This window comes from Hyla sarda, chromosome 1 (assembly GCF_029499605.1).
Source record: "Hyla sarda isolate aHylSar1 chromosome 1, aHylSar1.hap1, whole genome shotgun sequence".
Classification (NCBI taxonomy): domain Eukaryota; kingdom Metazoa; phylum Chordata; class Amphibia; order Anura; family Hylidae; genus Hyla; species Hyla sarda.
Genome location: NC_079189.1, coordinates 411,899,563 through 411,922,807, shown reverse-complemented (window position 1 = coordinate 411,922,807; position 23,245 = coordinate 411,899,563). Strand labels below are relative to the sequence as shown.

The following is a 23,245-nucleotide window of genomic DNA, read 5'->3' as shown; positions in this document are numbered from 1 at the left end:
TGGAAACAAGTATTAAAAAGAGAAAAACATACATATTACATGTCACTTTACAACATACAATAGGACAGTCCTAACCAAACAAGAGGGGCTCAATCTGTTAACGTTTCATCATTTTAGGTAGAACTGTGAATTCTACATTGAGTCCTTTCGGTTTTAAGCTGTCAAGTAAGAAAATCCACTTAAGTGGTGAAACGTTAACAGATTGAGCCCCTCTTGTTTGGTTAGGACTGTCCTATTGTATGTTGTAAAGTGACATGTAATATGTATGTTTTTCTCTTTTTAATACTTGTTTCCATTACATTTCAGTATTCTATCGATATCTGAGTCTGCCCATGATGCCATCCTCACCGAGACGATCTTTGCAACATTAAGAAAAATCATCATTTTCAAATGGATATTTCCTGTGTCATCACCTATAGCAACCCGGTACTTAACGCCACATACTGCTTTCTATTGCTTTTGCCTGTCTTTTTCTTTTGGAGAACTGCCCTGATACTTTCTTTCATTCAAGGGGAACATTGACAGTGCCATATGTATGTTTGTACTCTACGAATGTTGGGACATTCTATTGACACTTCCCTCTAACTGTGTGGGTAAGGGATGAAAGAATATGGAGGATGAGACCTGGCCTAGGCCGAAGGTATATCTCCTTTTCAATGCGGGTGTTATCCATGTCCATGATGTACACCTTTTAAGCATGTCCCTTTACACCCGTTACACAGGGGATTGCTGTGTCAAAGTCCCGAAGTGCTTGTTTAGTATGAATGATGTGGCTTCATTGTTTCCCTTGTAATGAAGTCAGTTGCTTTACCTGAGCGATGCACTCCCTGATCGGAACAGCGGTGCGCTCGATGATCCGGGATCGCTCCTGTTGCTATGGACGCCCTCGGAGGTGTTTGGCAGAATATTCCTCCCTCATCACCAGTGCGCATGCGCTGGGACACGGCCGAGACTAAGTTACTATGGACGCTAAGCTGCACAGTATTTCTCGCTGATCGCGAGACTGGCGTGATGATCCGGAGGTTGCTATAGACGCTTGATGACGCACCTCGATCCCGGAAGCCTAATCAGCTGTAACCACGAGATATCGGCGTCCCGGAAGGATGGTTTCATGAGAGCGGCTCAGAAGGTATTCTACATTTAGTAGAAATATGGACTCTTTTTATGGACACTTTATTACACGTCACGATCGGGTGACAAATAGGTGTGGATCTGCACTGGATACACATATATCTGTATTTATGTAACACATTTTGTATACGATGTCTTAATGATTTATGGTTTTATACATTGTTTATATATGATAATCACTATGTGATGATGTCACAAACTTTGTAATTGGTTGGCTTATTTAAGCCTCATATATGTCACTCATTAAGTACTTGAGAAAGCCAGCGTGAGGCTGGAGAAACGTAGTCTCTCACATCATGGAATAAATTCACCGTTCTTTTGAACTCTACCTGTGGTGTGCTGCTTCGATATTTTTGTATGCATTGAGGAACCAGTGGACCGAGGTTCAGAATATGCGGGCACCCCAATTTCTTTTTTTCTTGACATTTTTGGAGGTGCTGTTCTTATTGGATATATATATATATATATATATATATATATATATATATATATATATATATATATATATATATATATATATATATATATATATATATATATATATATACCGTATATACTCGAGTATAAGCCGAGTTTTTCAGCACGATTTTTCGTGCTGAAAACACCCCCCTCGGCTTATACTCGAGTGAACTCCCCCACCCGCAGTGGTCTTCAACCTGCGGACTTCCAGAGGTTTCAAAACTACAACTCCCAGCAAGCCAGGGCAGCCATCGGCTGTCCGGGCTTGCTGGGAGTTGTAGTTTTGAAACCTCCGGAGGTCCGCAGGTTGAAGACCACTGCGGCCTTCAACATCATCCAGCCCCCTCTCACCCCCTTTAGTTCTGAGTACTCACCTCCGCTCGGCGCTGGTCCGGTCCTGCAGGGCTGTCCGGTGAGGAGGTCGTCCGGTGGGATAGTGGTTCCGGGCTGCTATCTTCACCGGGGAGGCCTCTTCTAAGCGCTTCGGGCCCGGCCTCAGAATAGTCACGTTGCCTTGACAACGACGCAGATGCGTCGTTGTCAAGGCAACGGCTCTATTCCGGGCCGGAAGCGCGGAGAAGAGGCGCCCCCGGTGAAGATAGCAGCCCGGACCACCTCCTCACCGGACCACCTCCTTACCGGACAGCCCTGCAGGACCGGACCAGCGCCGAGCGGAGGTGAGTACTCAGAACTAAAGGGGGTGAGAGGGGGCTGGATGATGTTGAAGGCCGCAGTGGTCTTCAACCTGCGGACCTCCGGAGGTTTCAAAACTACAACTCCCAGCAAGCCCGGACAGCCGATGGCTGCCCGGGCTTGCTGGGAGTTGTAGTTTTGAAACCTCTGGAGGTCCACAGGTTGAAGACCACTGAGGGCGAATGATGAGAAGAGGATGATGAAGGGGGGGGGGTGTGGGGATGATGAAGGGGGGTGGGGATGATGAAGGGGGGGGGTGTGGGATGATTACAAGGGGATGATGAAGGGGGGATGTGTGGGATGATAAGGGGATGTGTGGGATGATGACAAGGGGATGATGAAGGGGGGATGTGTGGGATGATGACAAGGGGATGATGAAGGGGGGATGTGTGGGATAAGGGGATGTGTGGGATGATGACAAGGGGATGATGAAGGGGGGATGTGTGGGATGATGACAAGGGGATGATGAAGGGGGGATGTGTGGGATGATGACAAGGGGATGATGAGGATGTTAATGACGGGTCTGGATGATGACAGGGGGGATGAGGTATTTCCCACCCTAGGCTTATACTCGAGTCAATAACTTTTCCTGGGATTTTGGGTTGAAATTAGGGGTCTCGGCTTATACTCGGGTCGGCTTATACTCGAGTATATACGGTATATATATATATATATATATATATATATATATATATATATATATATATATATATATATATATATATATATATATATATATATATCTTATGCAGTTATATCCAGTGACTTACAAGTGATGTCTTCTCTGAGGGCCCCATATAGTATTTTCTTAGTAGAGGGCTACATACTGACTCATGGCCCAAAAAAAAAAAAAAATCACCCACTTTCCCATTATTCCCCCACCGCTTCAGATTAACTGCTCCACCATGGCTCCTCTTCTCTGAGCTCCAGGAAATGGCAGCATCATACAGAGAAACTGCCCGCACTCAAAGCTTCTTACTGGAGCGACAGGACAGAACCACCTGCAATGTCCTGTTTTTGAGGCAGCGTACATTCAACTGTGTGTGCTCATTTTAAGGAGGCAGCACCAGATGGCCCCCCCCCCCATCCAACAGCCCCCCCCATCCCACAGCCCTCCCAGCAGTCACATACCCTGTCTTCATGGTACTCCGGGGAATTCTGCCTGCTGCCGATCCAAATAGGGAGGCGTTCCAATAGTAAGTGTCGGGGATTTCCATAGGAGAGTACTGTGACCATGCAATGTACAAAGTAATCTCATAGGCTTCATGTACTTTCTTCTAGATGCCATACACACCATTGGTAGTTCTTGATTGTTTGAGAAACATGTAGGATCAGCGGGGTTAGGTTTTAACAGCGGTCTCTATATGCTATAGGTGTTCACACAAATGATTATTGTCAGATAGGGAGATTTAACCGTGCATGCTGCAGGTGCAATGGTTTTCATGGAGTTGTGCAAAGCACATAAATAAAATCAATAAGGTGCAAAAGGGCTCTCTATCCCTTTGCCTGGGTGATACACATATAGGATAATATCAATTTCATGTGTGCACTCCTCATAGGATATACATCTCCTCCCCATTCTCTTTATATACTTACCTGCATATAGAGATTGTCCTTTTAAATATTTACTTCCACATTGTTGTACTTTTTAAGTAAATTAATAAAAGTGATGGTTTTGGTGGACTTGGGGTGTATAGGGTTTTTTGCATCTGTCTCTATGGTAGGCAGTGCCTTGTATAAGTATTCACTCCCTTGGACTTTTTGTCCATTTTGCTACCGTTACAAGATGGAATTCAAATATACTTCACTCCTGGTTTTGGTATAAAATAATTAGTGATGAGCGAACTTACAGTAAATTCGATTCCTCACGAACTTCTCAGCTCTGCAGTTGATGACTTTTCCTGCGTAAATTAGTTCAGCCTTCAGGTGCTCCGGTGGGCTGGAAAAGGTGGATACATTCCTAGGAAAGAGTCTCCTAGGACTGTATCCACCTTTTCCAGCCCACCGGAGCACCGGAAAGCTGAACTAATTTATTAAGGAAAAAAAATCATCAACTGCCGAGCCGAGAAGTTCGTGACGAATCGAATTTACTGTAAGTTCGCTCATCTCTAAAAATAATAACCAAAATATTGTGTGAGAATATAGCCTTAGTCTGAATGATATTCCCAGTAGTGGCCAGGGAGGGTAGCTAAACATATTTTCTTAAAATATGTGGCCACAAAATGACAGTTTTTACAGGGCTTGTGCAAATATACTCTTCCACCTGATCAGACATGGAGGACATACAAGTTGAGATGCAAGTTGGGAACCAAAGTTGCTCAGGGTGCGTTCAAACAGAGTTACTGCTGTACTCTTAACCTTTTATAGTAAAAAAAAAAAAAAAAAGATACATTAACGGGTGCTAAAGACTGAGGCTGCTGTATGCCATAAAGCATAATCTATTTCCCATTAGCTTACATTATATAACAAAAAAAATAAACTGACTTTAGTGGATGTTTTTGTGCCGAACACAATAGCGTGATTGACCACATTTTTGCAGCTAAATTAAACTGTAAAGGAAACCGTGAAATTGAGACAAAAACCTGGTGTGAGCCAAGCCTTAAAGGGGTACTCTGCTGTAAAACATTTTTTAAAATTTTTTTTTTTTTAAATCAACTGGTGCCAGAATGTTAAAGATTTGTAAATTACTTCCAAAGTAGGAGCAAAGCCCCATAGCAAACCTCCCCTGTTCCAGACAGTTCTTAAAATGGACAGAGGTGTCAGCAGAGAGCATTGTGGTCAGACAGAAAGGATATTCAAAAAGAAAAGTACTTCCTGTGGAGCATACAACAGGTGATAAGTACTGGAAGGATTAAGATTTTTTAATAGAAGTCATTTACAAATCTGTTTAACTTTCTGGCACCAGTTGATTTAAAACTAATAATAATAATAATAATAATGTTTTCCAGGGGAGTACCCCTTTAAGAGCATAATGCAAGCATCCTATTATTAACGGGAACTGTGCACGATATGTGTTGGGTGCTGGACGGCTGCCTTGATGCCTAGGGTGCTGATGTGTCTCTCCACGCCAGAGGTCATATCAGATGGGACAGTACGTCTGGACAACCCCTCTAAAAAGGTACTACTAATCTTAAATTAATAAAATAAATAAATATATAAATAAATTGCAGAAGAACAATAAAAGAACAATCAGATACTGCTGTGGTGTGACCGCTGGACATCGGATCACATATCAGCCACATTGTCTACATACGGACCTGATAGGGAAACTTATTAAATCCTGGAATATCACTGTAAATGCAAGAGCGCAAATACATCTTACTTTACAAACAAAACACTAGAATTTCTTAAAAAAAGAAATTTATTAATATGTTACAAATATAGGCATCTGTATATAGCTGTGCATCTTCTTCATTGTTGGAGAGAGAACTAATGGATAAGGATTGTTGGAGAGGTGGCCAGCACAGGAACATTGAAAGTGAGGTCTGATTGTCTGTAGTGGCGGAATGCCCTTTAAGAATTGTGGGGGAACATCTGTAGAAAGTGTCCATTCCCCATATAGTGTTATAGAGGCAGTAAGAAACCCTCCCAGAAAAAGAGAGTATGGGTTGCTATTGGGGTTTCACAGTAACAATGCAGCAAATAAACTTAAAAAAACTCATTAAAAGCATTACAGCTTATATAAAATAAAGATTGTTAACATGTCCAAGAGATATATTACTGGGGCATGTTAAAATGACTTCATGTGACCCTAGAAAGGCTTCCACTGTAGGCATGTAGAGATGAGCGAACTTACAGTAAATTCGATTCGTCGCGAACTTCTCAGCTCGGCGGTTGCTGACTTTTCCTGCATAAATTAGTTCAGCCTTCAGGTGCTCCGGTGGGCTGGAAAAGGTGGATACAGTCCTAGGAAAGAGTCTCCTAGGACTGTATCCACCTTTTCCAGCCCACGGGAGCACCGGAAAGCTGAACTAATTTATGCAGGAAAAGTCATCAACTGCCGAGCTGAGAAGTTCGTGACGAATCAAATTTACTGTAAGTTCGCTCATCTCTATAGGCATGTTCTGATCTTCCCTAGTATATCATCCTGGTTACTAGCTCTCAGAGCAAAGATTAAATATTAATACTGACACCATTGCATAGTCATACGACAAGTAGGTGGTGGATCCACTCAATTAACAGTACTGGAACGCGGACGCAGGACCCCCTCGGTAGGCTGAAGCTCTACCATCTTCTTTCCCTGGGCCTGAGCATGTTCCTTGTACCATTCCTGTTTTATCAGAAGAAACACAATAAAAAGGCAGAAGTTTTTTTTTTAATTAATAAAAATACAACAGAATAAAACAAACAAGAAAACTGTATAAAAAACTGTGGCAATATTCAGTAGATATAAAGCTTGAATGGGTAAAAAAAAAAAAGGTTTTTACATGGTGTAAAGAAATGTCAAAAGTTTTGAACAGTTGGGGCCGTGAACAGTAGATTGCTAAAATAAGCCTGTACACGTGTGTACATGACCAAGACGGACTACCAGTGCAAGTCTATGCGCTTAGCTGCGGACTTTTCTCCCAACTTGTTCTAGTGATCAGTTGGGGTCTGACCAAGTGTTTCCCAACCAGGGTGCCTCCAGCTGTTGCAAAACTACAACCCCCAGCATGCTCGGACAGCCTTTGGCTGTCCGAGCATGCTGGGGGTTGTAGTTTTGCAACAGCTGGAGGCACTCTGGTTGGGAAACACTGCCTTGACAGAGACATTGTTTGAAAAGTAACAGGTAGACATTCGATTCCATGTGTATTCAACATCAGCGGCAAAAGAGGTACAACTTGCCTTAAAAAAAAACTACATCAATTGTTGGTAGCTTGAATCTGTCAACAAGCTGATGGTAACACATTTTATAGTCTTATTAAACATGTTTATTTAGGGATTTGGGTGACACTGGAGTCCTGTTGTGAATGGGCTATGGGGGAATAGCAAAACAATAACTACAAGCAACAAACATGATAGATGATAGCCATTCTTTTCATACCAAGATCCCTAAAAGTTGTTAAAGAGTACCTCTCATCAAAATGTTTTTATCCTGTATAGCTTAATCTATATAGATCAACTTTGTAATTGGATTTTATTAAAGAAAACAAATAATTCCTTTCATGTCTAATTTCGTTTTGAAATTCTGGCCACTAGGGGTCTCCCTAGGAGTCCCTGTTTTAGTGATTTCGGACTCACGCCGGACTGACTGCTGAGTCCGAAATTGCATACAAAGCGCAGCTCCCCGAGTGTCAATCAGCTGTGCACGTATCCCTGCAAGGGCATGGCAGCTCTGTCCTCAGATGTTCCTCCTCTCTGTATGGCACGTGTAAAGCCAAACAGAAGGAGACACCGAAGCTGTTGTCCCTCCCCTGTACTCAGCCTGTATGTGTGCTCCCGATAGGGAGCGTTGCAAACAGGAAGAAGGGCGGAAGCGAGCCCCGGCCAGGCATCAGCTGACGTCGTGCCTGCCGGGCCCCGCCCACTTCCTCCGCTTGTACACAGCGCCATACTGAGCTACCGAAGATGGAATAAAAAAGGTATTTATATGGGGGTATTGAATTAAAAAAAAAAAAAAAAAAAAAAGAGGTCAGGGACAGAGTTAGAATCAGGGAGGACAGATGGGGAGCGGGATTAGGGAAAGTGTAGTTGATCATAGGTACTCTTTAATAAATTGTTTCTAGCAAAAAGAAAATACATTGTTCCAGGAGTATCCCTTGGTGCTGCTGCTAATCTGTACAGCTAGAGAAGGTCTCCGAGCAGAATCAGCCTGCTTCCCCCTCTGAAACCAGATAAAATAGTCCCTTCTTACTGTCTTTTGCTGAATGGGTCTTCTATTTAATAGTGCCATGCTACTGTACACCTTCTGGCCAATCACTAACAAGAAGAATATAAAGCTATTTCTATTGGCTACTCTGTAGTGAACAGAGGATTACTATGCAGAGACCTGACTGTTGGCAGATAAAGTGAGCATGTGTATCCAGGAGCACGTAGCTCATAAAGTGGATGTTTTCATTGCTATATGCAATGAACACCAGGTGGAGCCATGTAAAAAAGAAATTGTTATAGCCATTTACTGGGTCATTTTTTAACATGTAAATGGCAAACTAAATGATCTATGCAATGGGACAACCTCTTTACCATTGTGATGTCACCATACTGTATGTTAATGCATCACAGTGTAGTGAGAATTATTAATGCGGTACTGCCTCTTTAAAGATAAAAGATCAAAAGGTCTTGGATAACCAAGTCAGACAGATATATATGATTAACCAGATGTTGCTAAACAGTTTGAGGAAAAGTCAACATTCACCCATTTAATGCTTCAATTAAAGCCAGTGTTTGCACAATAATATTGCTCTTTACTAAATATATATAGTCATGAATCAGTGCAGCTTAACCCCTTCCTTCTTGGGCCAATTTTCATTTTTGGACTTTTGTTTTTTCCTCCTCCCCTTCCAAAAATTCATAACACTTTCAATTTCCCACCTACAGACCCATATGAGGGCTTGTTCTTTGCGCGAACAATTTTACTTTGTAATACCATTTATAATTTCACCACAGAATCTATGGCGAAACCAGAAAAAAAAATTATTTGTAGGGCAAAATTGTAACAAAAACGCCATTTTGTAATTTTTTAGCAGATTCCGTTTCTACGCAGAAGACTTTTTGGTAAAACTGACACCTTATTCTTTATTCTGTAGGTCCATACGTTCGCAAGGGTACCCAATTTATATAGGTTTGATTTTATTTTACTACTAAAAAAAATATAACTACATGCACTAAAATTAGTATATGTTTAAAATTGTCATCTTCTGACCCATATAACTTTTTATTTTTCCGCATACGGAGCGGTTTGAGGGCTCATTTTTGGCGCTGTGATCTGAAGTTTTCATCGGTACCATTTTTGTTTTGCTGGGACTTTTTGATCGCTTTTTATAAAAATTTTTAGGGTATACAAAATGACCAAAAATACGCCATTTTGGACTTTGGATTACGTATACGCCATTGACCATGCAGTTAAGTTAACAGTATATATTTTTTTATAGTTTGGACATTTAGGCACACGGCGATACCACATATGGTTATTTTTGTTTACATATATATTTTTTTAAAATGGGGAAAAAGGGAGTGATTCAAACTTTTATTAGGGAAGGGGTTAAATCACATCTATTAACTCTTTTTTTACACTTTATTTTTATTTTTTTAACACTTGTATAGCCCCATAGGTGACTATGCCATGCAATCTACTGACTGTATACACTGATCAATGCTATGCCATAGCATAGCAGTGATCAATGTTATGGGCACTCCAGTGCTCCGCCCGATCGGCGATGTCCGGCATTAGCTGTGGGTCCTGGTTGCTGATAGCAATCGGGACCCACCAGGTATGATGCGTGCTCACCTGCTGAGCGCGCGTCATACCTCGGGTGCCCGCAGTGGGGGTAAATATACTTCCATTTGCAGGAAGGGGTTAAAGGGAAACTCCGGTACTTGATAGAGGATAAGTGTATGATTGCGAGATTCAACCGCTGTGACCCCCCTTCCTTGCGATCTCCTGCTCGGCACTCGGGCCATCCCCATATCCTCATATATATCCGTCTCTCTCATAGAGATGCATGGAGGGGGCGTGTCAACCCAACCCACCCCACGTGGTGGTAGACTTGGCTCCGTGCAAAGCATGGGGAGAGCAGGGGCACCGGGCCGGAGATCACAAGGGTGGGGAGGGGGAACCCAGTGGTGAGACCCTCGCGATCAGACACTTATCCCTTATCCTGTGGATAGGGGTCAAGTTGTTATGTACCCTAGTTCCCCTTTAAGGTCATATTTAGATGGCAGACAGGAAAATTGTGTAAAACTTTTAGCAATTTTAAAAAGGATTTCTGTCTCACCTGAATTTCTTCCTCATACATCTTTATGCTAAGGTCACTCTTGGTTTGAGATCTTCTGCCCACAAACAGCACAGAAGCAACCTAGAAATATATTTGACAAAAGAGATGGTAAGAGGAACACAAGGAACATAAAAAAGGTAGAAAGAAGCTCAAAAGAAAAAGAATTTCACAACACAACAAATAATACATGTTTGAAATACTGTATGTTACTTGCTGCATCACTGATACCAAAGGAAAGGAATAGGCAAAATACCGCAAAAACATAAGACCCCTGCTAAAAGTGAATCTACAATTTAGCAATAAGAACCTCTGTAGACATCAATAGAAATTAACACAAAAGGTTAGGTGCTATTTTCAAATTCTGCACATTGGCCCCTAGCTCCTGAATTCAGCCAGCCGTGCCAGTAAATCACTTTCTGGAGAACGTCACAGGTATTGGAATGTTTTCTATTAGGCTGGGTTCACACCACGTTTTTCAAATACGGTAACCGTATATGGTTTTCCGCAAAAAAACGTATACGACCGTATCCGAAACCGTATGCATAGAGAATGCATTGTAAACCGTATTCCAAATGTTGTGTATGGTTGCATCCGTTTTGCCTCGGATACGGTTTTGCCGATGTTTCAACCGTAGGCAAAAACGCCGTCGACCACGTTTTTGCCTCCGGTTGGAAAACCTTATGCGGTTCTTTTAACATTGTTGTCTATGAGAACCATACACAGAATTTCAGAATACGGTTGCACACGTTTTTTCTAATCCGTTTTTGGAGTTGACACATGCGCAGATTGGAATTTCAATAGAACACTAGTAACTTTATAAAATAGCTGGAAAACTAATTCCAACAAAATAGCAAAACCGTTGGCAAAAACTGATGCAAGCGGATAGAATCGTACGGGGAAAAACCGTATACGTTTTAATTTGGAGTCATACGGTTGTATACGGTTGCATACGGTTTTTGCCATACGTTTTTTAGCGGAAAACCGTATACGGTAACCGTATTTGAAAAACGTGGTGTGAACCCAGCCTTATACAATTAAGCTCATAAATTTACATACCCCAAGGAAGAATTTGTAAGATGTCTACCATTTTTATAAAGTGATCAGTACATCCTGCAAATCCCCATTTGTTTAATGGGAAATTAAAGCTGCTTATTCATGATATATCTATATCACACCAAAAGTCAACATATCCTTAAAAGGGGCTCTCCGCTGCTCAGCGTTTGGAACAAACCGTTCCGAACGCTGTTGCCGGCGCCGGGAGCTCTTGACGTCAAAGCCCCACCCCTTCATGACATCACACCCCAACCCCTCAATGCAAGTCTATGGGAGGGGGCGTGACAACTGTCACGCCCCCTCCCATAGGCTTGCATTGAAAGGGTGGGGCATGACATGAGGGGGTGGGGCTATGACATAACGAGCTCCCAGCGCCGACAACAGCGTTCAGAACAGTTTGTTCCAAACGCTGAGCAAAGGAGTGCCCCTTTAAGGCCATGTTCCCACATGGTGCTAAAAACATGCAGCCCAAACCATGCACCATGCGTTCACTAATTACCATGCAATGTTGCCAGGATTGTGCAATATCACACTGGTGTTTTGGTCATTAACCTCTTGTGAGATCTGCACTTTACTTTTACAGTTTGCCTGAGGCAGACCGTACAAGATGACATCACTATGGCAGTAAGTAGGTATTCAGGAGGCCTCAGGCTGCCATAGGAGATAGGCTAAGAAAATTATATTGTCATTATTTCCACATGACATCTTTCTTACTATAAAGGGGTCCAGCCTTCTACAACTGATAGTCTATCTAAGGAGTCTGACCCCTGCCTATCAGCTGTTGTGTGGGCGGTGCAGCCTCTTCAATTTTTATTTGGGCTTACTCTTACATCCCATACTATTCGTTGTTGAGCTGCAGGTTACCGATACATTGTCCCAAGTGACAGCACTTTATGAAGGAGCGCCGTCAAGGACTTATGCAATCAGGACCGGATATGGCACCTGTGTACTCCCTAAATCTTGGCCAACAACCACCATCAATGAAGCTATTCCAGTGAAATGTGCGTTGGGAGTGGCAGGTCACCTGACACATGCTACCTTCTATGGTTTACTGAGGTTTTCTGGTGTGATTGCTTAGGATTGCTAGGTATACTATGATAACTATATTAGTGTATGTGAGGACATATTTTCATTTTTACTAGTGGATCCCCCTGATATACTGGACATGGATCAGGTTGAATTAGGATGCATGCTCTTAACCCTTTGTATAGACTTTGTCTTTTACATAGATTTTATCTTTCACATATTTTTACAGAAATGTAATATCTAATGTGATATATATGTAATAAAGGAGATTTTACATATTTTTTGTCTTTATATGTTTTTTTAATTTGGTTGTTTCTGTTTTTGTCAAACCACACACTGACTGTAAGCAATTTCATGGTAGACCATGAAAAACACAGTAGGACTGGGCCCAGAGTAAGAGACATTCTCTGTCTGTGAATCTCAGTTTTGGTTAATAGAAGGTGGGCCCAAGAGGAAGACTCCACTTTACTTTGTCTATAATATACATATATAAGGCGCAAAACTGAAGGACATAGACACAAAACCCACCTGGTTAGACTGTAAGTGAGAGAGCAGTTTTCGCACTTGGGTTTTCTCCTCACCATTTTGTGCGTGTCTGAGAATCATTGTCAGCTCTTCTCTTCCAACCTCCATCTCTAAAGTGATCCCTTTCTCATCTATAGTAAAAGGACAAATGTAAAGTCCCACTAAGCATAGACAGTGAAGTCAAGGAATATCCCAAATCACTTTCTCAACTCTTATTCATTTACTTGGGGAACACATTCACAACGGCCAATGTTTTCAGTGTACTTTTACATATCTTCGGTTCCTTCACATCAAAATATATGTACAGGCCACACTCTTATTTAACCCCTTAACAACAAGCACTGTGTCACTTTGTGCACAGCGCCGTACATTTACGGCGCTGCCATCCTTGATCACCGAGTCTCCGGTGACACGGTGATCAGAACAGGATGACTGCTGATATCACGGCTTTTCCGGGCTAAACAGGTCTCTGGTTGACCCGATCGCCAGAAAATAGGGATGATTGGAGAGGTCAGAGACAGCACAATCATCCGAAAGGATAGGAGCAAGGTGGCAGGGGTGAAACCCTCTCCTATCCCCTGTGATTTTGCAAACTTTGGAAGGTTTCGTTTTCAGGCTGTACAATTTACGGTAAAAATGACATGTGTTCTTTATTCTTTGGGTCAATACGATTAAAATGATACCCATGATAACATACTTCTCTATTACTGTTGCGCCTTTGGCAATCTCCGGCTCTGCCATTGAGTTGTATTGAGGGGGCGTGTCGGCCGCCGCCTCGTGCGGGGTCCACACCCGCTATCTCGGCGGAGAGCCGGGGCCCCGTACAGAGAGATCGGGGGGGGGGGGGCCCAGCGGTCGGACCCCCCGCGATCTCAAACTTATCCCCTATCCTTAGGATAGGGGATAAGTTTTTCACCACTGGACTACCCCTTTAATCCTTTCAGTACTTATGAGCTGCTGAATACTACAAGGAAATTATTTTACTTTTGGAACATAGAGCTCTCTGCTGACATCATGACCACAGTGCTCTCTGCTGACATCTCTGTCCATTTTAGGAACTGTCCAGAGCAGCATACTCTGGACAGTTCTTAAAATGGACAGAGGTGTCAGCAGACAGCACTGTGGTCATGATGTCAGCAGAGAGCTCTGTGTTCCAAAAATAAAAAAAATGTCCTTGTAGTATTCAGCAGCTAATAAGTACTGGAAGGATTAACATTTGTTAATAGAAGTAATTTACAAATCTGTTTAACTTTCTGGCACCAGTTGATAAAAAAAAAAAGAAAAGAAAAAAGTTTTCCACCGGAGCACCCCTTTAAGGTCAAAATGGGCTGCGTCCTTTAAGGGGTACTCTGGTGAAAACCTTTTTTCTTTTAAATCAACTGGTGGCAGAAAGTTAAACATATTTGTAAATTACTTCTATTAAAAAATCTTAATCCTTCCTGTACTTGTACTTATTAGCTGCTGAATACTACAGAGGAAATTATTATCTTTTTGGAATGCTCTCTTATGACATCACGAGCACAGTTCTCTCTGCTGACGATATTATAATAATAATGACACTTTATTTATTGTTGTCCTTAGTGGGATTTGAACCCAAGTCCCCAGCACTGCAAGGCAGCAGTGCTAACCACTGAGCCACCATGCTGCCCTTAGCATACATCTGCTATGCATGGTTGCTAAAACGGACAGAGATGTCAGCAGAGAGCACTGTGCTCGTGATGTCATCAGTGTTCCAAAAAGAAAGGAATTTCCTCTGTAGCATTCAGCAGCTAATAAGTACTGGAAGGATTAAGATTTTTTAATAGAAGTAATTTATACAAATATGTTTAACTTTCTGCCACCAGTTGATTTAAAAAAAAAAAAAAAAAAGTTTTCACAGGAGTACCCCTTTAAACCCTTAAGGACTCAGACCATTTTGGCCTTAAGGACTCAGACAATTTTTACGTTTTCATTTTTTCCTCCTCGCCTTCTAAAAATCATAACTCTTTTATATTTTCATCCACAGACTAGTATGAGGGCTTGTTTTTTGCGCGACCAGTTGTCCTTTGTAATAACATAACTCATTATATCATAAAATGTATGGCGCAACCAAAAAACACTATTTTTGTGGGGAAATTAAAAAGAAAAACGCAATTTTGCTAATTTTGGAAGGTTTCGTTTTCACGCCGTACAATTTACGGTAAAAATGATGTGTGTTCTTTATTCTGAGGGTCAATACGATTAAAATGATACCCGTGATTACATACTTTTATATTATTGTTGTGCTTAAACTTTTTATATTATTGTTGTGCTCACAAACTTTTTAACCAAATTAGTACATTTATAATTCCTTTATTTTGATGACCTCTAACTTTTTTATTTTTCCGTATAAGCAGCGGTATGAGGGCTCATTTTTGCGCCATGATCTGTACTTTTTTTTTATACTACATTTGCATATAAAAAACTTTTAATACATTTTTTTATATATTTTTTTTAATAAAATGTATTAAAAAAGTAGCAATTTTGGACTTTTTTTTTTACGTTCACACCGTTCACCGTACGGGATCATTAACATTTTATTTTAATAGTTCGGACATTTACGCACGCGGCGATACCAAATATGTCTATTAAATTTATTTTTTACGCTTTTTGGGGGTAAAATAGGAAAAAACGGACATTTTACTTTTTTTGGGGGGAGGGGATTTTTCCCTTTTTTTTTTACTTTTAAATTTTTTTAAATTTTTTTTTTTTTACACTTGAATAGTCCCCATAGGGGACTATTCATAGCAATACCATGATTGCTAATACTGATCTGTTCTATGTATAGGACATAGAACAGATCAGTATTATCGGTCATCTCCTGCTCTGGTCTGCTCGATCACAGACCAGAGCAGGAGACGCCGGGAGCTGGACGGAGGAAGGTGAGGGGACCTCCGTGCGGCGTTCTGAATGATCGGATCCCCGCAGCAGCGCTGCGGGCGATCCGATCATTCATTGAAATCGCGCACTGCCGCAGATGCCGGGATCTGTATTGATCCCGGCACCTGAGGGGTTAATGGCGGACGCCTGCGAGATCGCGGGCGTCTGCCATTGCCGGCGGGTCCCTGGCTGCGATCAGCAGCCGGGATCAGCTGCGTATGACACGGGCATCGCTCCGATGCCCGCGGTTATGCACAGGACGTAAATGTACATCCTGGTGCGTTAAGTACCACCTCACCAGGACGTACATTTACGTCCTGCGTCCTTAAGGGGTTAAGGGTGTTATCCAGGATTCATAAAACAGGGCTAATTTCTTCCAAAAACAGCATCACACGTGTTCCCAGGGAGTGTGCGGTATTGCGGTACACAGTGAAAAAAATTTAAAACATAGAGGAGCTTTCCTGGCGCATATGCCAAATATGTGGTTAAAACAGCCTAAGCGATACAGTATATAAAGTTTGTTGAAAACTATTTCACAATTCCAATTACTTACCTTCCACATCTTTGTTCTTCCTGCAGTAATTCATTCGGAAAACAAAAGCATCCAAAATGCAGGCAACAATAATGGTTAATACGACCTAGAAAATATGACAGATTGAGCCATTAACTATGAATAGGACGGATGATACAGAAGCATATATAATCCGATATAGTATTCTCACCATGGTGACGATATAAAACACCATGAAGTAAAGTCGGGCCCAGTGTGAAGTCTCTGATGTGACTCCTTCCTATTAAATAATTATATATATAGATTATTAGAAAGAGCGCCTTTGCTTTTCAGGGTATAGAAAATTAACTCTTTGCTTTCACTTTCAATTCTCAGACTATGCAAGTAATGTAGACAATGATGACACACTTACCATGATGATGTACCAATTGTTCACCACAGTCAGCTCAAATAAAGTCACTGAGAATAAAAGAAACAGCAATTAATGAAGAAATTAAAAGAATAAGAAAGAAATAATATCCAGTTTCTCTAGAAACTATAGACATGTGTGCAACTTTTCCTGCCAATAAAAATAGGTCCCAGCAAACTAAAGAGGATTATCACATTAAGGCCTCAATTGGTTTATATTTTCCGAAGTCACTGAACACAGCATTTGTTGCATTTATGATACAACTTTCACTGGCATATATATGGCTTTTTTCGTCCAGTGCCTATGATTTCCTAGCAGCACAGTTTAGAGATTGATGTATGATGTGCGAATTTTGCAAAATTCGCACAGTTTTGCACAACAGCCACTACAGCCGCGATCAAGTGAGCTGCACATAAGCCAGCATTTACCAAAAGGAGCAGGCATCTTGATAAATGCTAGGGATCAACCAATATTGATTTTTTAGGGCTGATACCGATAATCTGTGAATTTTCAGGCCGATAGCCGATAACTTATACCGATATTCCGGCATAAGTTATCGGCTATTTCCACCCCCCACAGATCAATCATTTAAAGTGGGCGCCTTAAATCAATGAACTGCAGCAGCTTTTGTGGGGCCAGAGACCGCCGCCACCACCCACTTCTCTCCCCCTGCCTGTCCTGGGGTCCTCCTGAGTCCAACCATCACCGCCGCTGCCCCCCCCCCCCCGCCTATCCTCTGGCCAGAGACCGCTGCCGCCCGCTTCTCTCCCCCTGCAGGTCCTTGGTCCAACCACCGCCACTGCCCCATTGCCTCCCCTATCCCCGGTTTTATATTTACCTGTTCCCGAGGTCCGCACTACTTCTGGCTCCGGCGGCGTTCTGAGCTGTCACTGTGCGCACTGACGGTGACGTCACATTGAGGACATCACTCGTTGTTGTGCAGCGCACAGCAATGGCGCAGGACGCCGCAGGAGCCAGAAGTAGCGCGGACCCCGGCAACAGGTAATTATAAAACCGGGGATGGGGGAGTCAATGGGGCACCGGCGGCGGTCTCTGGCCAGGGGGGGGTCGTTGCATTATCAGCAAGGTAATTGCCGATAGCAATAACGTCCAAAATCGTGAATATCGGCTGATAATATCGGCCAAACCGATAATCGCTCGATCCCTAATAAATACCCACCAAATGCACCTTGCGCACACTATTAAATGTTGGGCTTGGTCAAGGAATCATGTGTGAATAGAGAGAAAACACATAAATATGATCTCCTACAGAAAGTATAACGTACTATGGAAAAAAAAAAAAAAAAAAAAAAAAAAAAAAAAAAAACACATTCTCTTACCAAAGCTGAAAAGGATATTGTCAAAGTTGTTTAGGTAGTAGTAACCTTCTTTCTGTGTTTCGTTGCCCACAGTGTTGTTCAGCAGACGATAAGACTCCGCCACAGTACTAGACCTAAAGAGAAGAATACATATATATTTCAATGACAATTTTCCCAATAACAGCCAGCCAAAAACCTCACTGATCCCATTTCATGTATGACCGATTGACAAAAGCTGCCATAAGTTTTTATTCTACTTGACAAGACATGGGAGTTCTATAGCTATGGCACTATGTTCGCAGTGGGATGTTAACATTACAACTGTATTGCCATATATTAAGCTGACAGATCCACTTTATAGTGCATTACTCACCTGCAACAATTCGGGAAAAGCACCCCAGAGAAAAATTCCATCCCCACGATGGAAAAGGAATAGTAGAAAATAAGCAGTGTAAGTCCCAGGCTGTGGAAAGAGAAGAACACTGCTCAACACTTAACAGGATGGACAGGACCATGAGGTCAACATGGAGGACGTCCGATTACCTGGCCATCCTTGGCAGTAACTCCAGCATGGTGTCTAGCACTGTCCTGTAACGCTTCTTCAATTTAAAAAGCCTAGAATCAGAATGTGTATTCTATGAAGTATATGAGACACGGTTAAATCTCTACAGGCAATATTAGCAGATATGTTATAAACTGCAATAGGTTTATACTCTACAACAGTGTTTCCCAACCAGGGTGCCTCCAGCTGTTCCAAAACTACAACTCCCAGCATTCCCGGACAGCCTTTGGCTGTCCGAGCATGCTGGGAGTTGTAGCTTTGCAACAGCTGGAGGCACCCCGGTTGGGAAACACTGCTCTACAAACTGACCTGAGCAGCTGAAGTGGTCTGAGGACTACAATAAAGTAGAAAGGCTTCATGTCAAAGGCCAAAGCCAAAAGTCCCAGTAAGGCCAGCATTGTCACTGAGAAGTCAAACCTAAGACACAAAGTAAACAGAATAAAGGCACAGTCAACTAATGTACTATAGTAAGAGAAATAGAAGTCCAACAAACATTTTATCAGTGCAAGGGCTGCAAGAAAGTTAAACACATAAATGTTACCAAAATATATCTAAATTTCATTTACTAAGAAGGAATAAAGTTTCCTGCAAAAATGACTACATGTAACACTATTAAGACTGCATTGCCATTACACAAGTACCGTAACTATTAAATTACTAACTTTTAGTACAACACAAACGTGGTAAAAAAAAAGTTATTCTGACCCTTATAACATTTTTATTTTTCTGTCTACATGTCTATTTAAAGGGCAAATTTTTTTCACCATGACCTGTAGTTTTTATTTTTATCATTTGGGGGAAAATGACGTGACCAAAAAAAAATTTGTGATTCTGGTGCATTTTTGTTTTGTTTAAAATGATGCTGTTTCCAATGCAAATTCAGTAAACATTATATTTTAATAGTTGAGACTTATTGATGCCATGGAAACTGATCGGCACCCCGCAGTCACATTGCTGAAAAGATAGCTGACAACACAGTGGTGCTGAACAGACAATTGACAGGTGCTGCTCCTGTCACTGATCCTCTTAAATAAGGGGTTAAATGGCCGCCATAAGTGTGATCACTCAGCTCACTTTATAGTATAACAGCAAACGCTGTATGGCACATGTCCATAATCCCAGGAAGTCGTGCCATGTGTTGTCACTTCTACACAGGGCAGGTTTCCCCTTCCCGACCAGACACATTACTGTTTAGTTTTTTGTATACACGGATTTGAAAGCTATAAAGTTTTTTCACATTTGTGTATTTATATTTTGTGTCATTTTTTGTGTGATACATAGGGCTTTATTTTGATAGATTCGTAAATTTTTATTCTTTATAACAGTGGGGAAAATGTGAAAAAATGGAGTTGACAATTACAGGGACACTCACTGCAGAGCTGATCTGGGTCTTTGAAGACCCAACTGGCAACTGCAGGATCACATGATCGCCAAGAAAGGAAGCAAAAAGCCTTACCGCTTACTCTAAATTGTGTGCTACGAGCTCATTGAGCAATGTGTTTACACCGTGAAGACAGGGACAGTAATACACTGTCTGGGCCTTCTCCCTAGAGAGCCCGGCTGTCACTGACAGCTGCCTGTCCTCTCCTGCAGTGGCATCATCTTCGTGCCGCTGTTCAGGAACCACCTTGCAGAGTTAGTTGCCAGTGGTGAAGTATGTTGTCGTTGGTTAGACAACAGCATCTGTGTGTCTATGGTTCACTTAATAGCAGATATGTATGTTAGATACATTGTACAGCTACTCACAGATTCCATCCTGATGTGAAGTATTCCAGTGGACCCAACCCAGTCACCTTCAAAAGAACCTCTGCCCCATATACTGCAAAGGTGAAAAAAAATAAGTGGAAAAGTCACTAAGATGAAAGTACAGTAACAGTTTTGCTGTAAACACATTCTTTAAGAAGAATAATGCATTTTAAGAAAATCCAGAGATCTAAAACTCCTGGTCCCCATGTACACATTCTTAGGCAGGTGAATGAACAGTCTAAAAGAAAGTCCGTCTATGTTGTTCATAGCAACCAATCACTGCGCAGGTTTCATTTTTTAACCCCTTAAGGACCAAGGGTTTTTCAGTTTTTTTGCACTTTCATTTTTCCGCCTTACCTTTTCATAACCCTTTCAATTTTGTACCTAAAAATCCATATGAAGGCTTATTTTTTGCGCCACCAATTCTACTTTGTAATGACGTCAGTCATTTTACCCAAAAATCTACGGCGAAACGGGGAAAAAAAATCATTGTGAGACAAAATTGAAGAAAAAAAAAACACCATTTTGTAAATTTTGGGGGCTTCCGTTTCTACGCAGTACATTTTTCGGTAAAAATGACAATTTATCTTTAATCTGTAGGTCCATATGATTAAAATGATACCCTACTTATATAGGTTTGATTTTGTCGTACTTTTGGAAAAAATCATGACTTCATGCACAAAAATGTATACATTTAAAATTGTCCTCTTTTGACCCCTATAATTTTTTTATTTTTCCTCCTACGGGTGATATGAGGGCTCATTTTTTGCGCTGTGATCTGAAGTTTTAATCAGTACCATTTTTGTTTTGATCTGACCTTTTGACCACTTTTTATTTCTTTTTATTTATGGTATAAAAAGTGGGACCACCAGGGATGGGATACAGGCACCTTTAGATGCTGCTGTCAGTTATTAACGCCGGCCCCCAGCTATAGGAATCAGCTGGGGGCCGGCTGGTATGACGCGTTAACGGCCATTGGACGAGTATACACGTCCATGGTCATTAACAGGTTAAGAGCAGAGTATGAAAGGAAAGCTGAGCTGTGGTTACTATAGTCACCAGCTCTGTGATGTTATCATGGAGAATTGGAAGAAGACTCCAGAGGCAACCTGTGAAGCTCTAGTGAACTCCGTGCCCAAGAGGCTTAAGGCAGTGTTGGAAACTAAGGTGGATATTTATAAAAACCTGTTCAGAGGAAAAAATGCCCAGTTTCCCATAGCAACTAATCAGATTGCTTTTATTTTGCAGAGGCCTTTTTAAAAATGAAAGAAGCGTGCTGATTGGTTGAAATGGGCAACTTTTCCTCTGGACAGGTTTTGATAAATCTCCCCCTAATGGTGACCACACAAAATATTGACACTTTGGGCCCAGATTGTATATTTCACTTAGGGGCTTAGAAAAATAATGACTGTGTATTGAGCTATTTTGACAGAATCGCAACAATAAAAAGGGGTTATCCAGTGGAATTAGGTAATTTTTTATTGTCCTTAAACGGGCACTCTCATTAAAACTAATTTTTGCTATTGCACTCCTTATGGTAAATGAAAAAAATTTCTAATATACTTTGCTTAAAAAAATGAAGTTTTCTATGTTTTATTTGTCCTTAAAAAAGCTCAAGAGCACATTTTCCCCCCAACTCATACACAGACTTTGGACCAAAGTCCAAACACAGGAAGTGCCGCCTGGAGTGCTGAGGGGGGTGGGAGTGGGTGTCCAACCAACAGCATATGGCAGTTATGTGTGAGAGGAGCTATGATTGGATGAGGCTGGACACCCCCCCCCCCCCCTCAGCACTCCAGGCGGCACTTCCTGTGTTTGGACTTTGGTCCAAAGTTTGTGTATGAGTTGGGGGAAAATGTGCTCTTCAGCTTTTTTAAGCACAAATAAAACATAGAAAACTTCATTTTTTTTTAACAAAGTATATTAGAAATATTTTTCATTTACCATAAGGAGTGCAATAGCAAAAATTAGTTTTAATGAGAGTGCCCATTTAAGCTGCATACAAAAATAAACACCCCATAGCTCTAGTATTGGGGCGCCCGTCCACGGCCAATGCCTCTGCTTTCCTCCCTAAGCTGCAGAGCCTAGCATCTACAGCCAGTGGGAACTGGCAGTGCTGCTCACCAATCATTGGCTGAGGCGGGACACCGCTGTGGCCAGTGAGTTCCCCGCTGTGGCCAGTGAGTGGCGCTGTGAGGTCATGTCTACAGCTCCGGCCAGCTCTGCTGAAGCCGAGACCTGCCTGAGAGGAGTCACCCTGATCCCGAAGCTAGAGGGAGCAGCGGAAGGTGGGTTATTATTTTATAGGCATCTTAGGGACAATAAGAAATGTCCTAATTTCACTGGATAACCCCTTTAAAAACGGTTCAATAGGCTGTGCACTCATTTATTTATTCTTGAGTCAGAGGCGTACATAGCACGTGGCAAAGGAGGTGGTGAGGACCATTCAATAAAAGGAGATTAATCAAAATCTGCACAGAGGAAAAGTGAAGCAGTTGCCCATAGCAACCAATCAGAATGATATTTTAGATTTTAGATGCCTTTTTAAAGATTACAGAGGGTTGCTTGGGGAAACTGCATCACTGTTCCTCTACACAGGATTTGATCAATATTCCCCTCTCTTTCTCGGAGGATCCATTGGGGGACACAGAATCGTGAGTATATGCTCTTGCCACAAGGAGGCGCTAACACTAGGCATACAAAGAAAAAAGTCGGCCCCTCCTGGCAGGATATACCCCGCTTACTGACCCTGAGCTAATCAGTTTAGTCCCAAAGCTGTAGGAGGCAACCGACAGAGAAAGGAAACCAGCAGGAGTCCAAGGAAACCAGACAAAAAAAAGGAACCGAAAAACCCCTCGGACAAAACAAACACAATCACAAACCATGGGTGGGTGCTGTGTCCCCCAATGGATCCTCCAAGAAAGAGATTTTATGGTAAGCACAAAAAATCTACTTTTCTCGGTCGGAACCATTGGCGGACACAGAACCGTGGGACGTACC

General features: G+C 41.9%; 1 protein-coding gene across 2 annotated transcripts in view; it reads right to left on the bottom strand.

Moving 5' to 3' along the window:
• Positions 1–6,304: 6,304 nt before the first annotated feature.
• The window catches only part of TPCN1 (two pore segment channel 1), a 68,257-nt gene continuing 51,316 nt past the window's right edge, over positions 6,305–23,245 (bottom strand). For both annotated transcript variants that reach the window (XM_056528759.1, XM_056528758.1), the window contains exons 18-28: positions 20,246–20,318; positions 18,809–18,916; positions 18,481–18,552; positions 18,311–18,400; positions 17,959–18,071; positions 16,622–16,668; positions 16,421–16,489; positions 16,252–16,336; positions 12,804–12,931; positions 10,197–10,277; positions 6,305–6,553 (exon numbers count right to left, since the gene is read on the bottom strand). In XM_056528759.1, the coding sequence (XP_056384734.1) occupies positions 6,455–6,553; positions 10,197–10,277; positions 12,804–12,931; positions 16,252–16,336; positions 16,421–16,489; positions 16,622–16,668; positions 17,959–18,071; positions 18,311–18,400; positions 18,481–18,552; positions 18,809–18,916; positions 20,246–20,318 (965 nt within the window). In that variant the 3' untranslated portion in view covers positions 6,305–6,454. The remainder of the gene's footprint in view (positions 6,554–10,196; positions 10,278–12,803; positions 12,932–16,251; positions 16,337–16,420; positions 16,490–16,621; positions 16,669–17,958; positions 18,072–18,310; positions 18,401–18,480; positions 18,553–18,808; positions 18,917–20,245; positions 20,319–23,245) is intronic.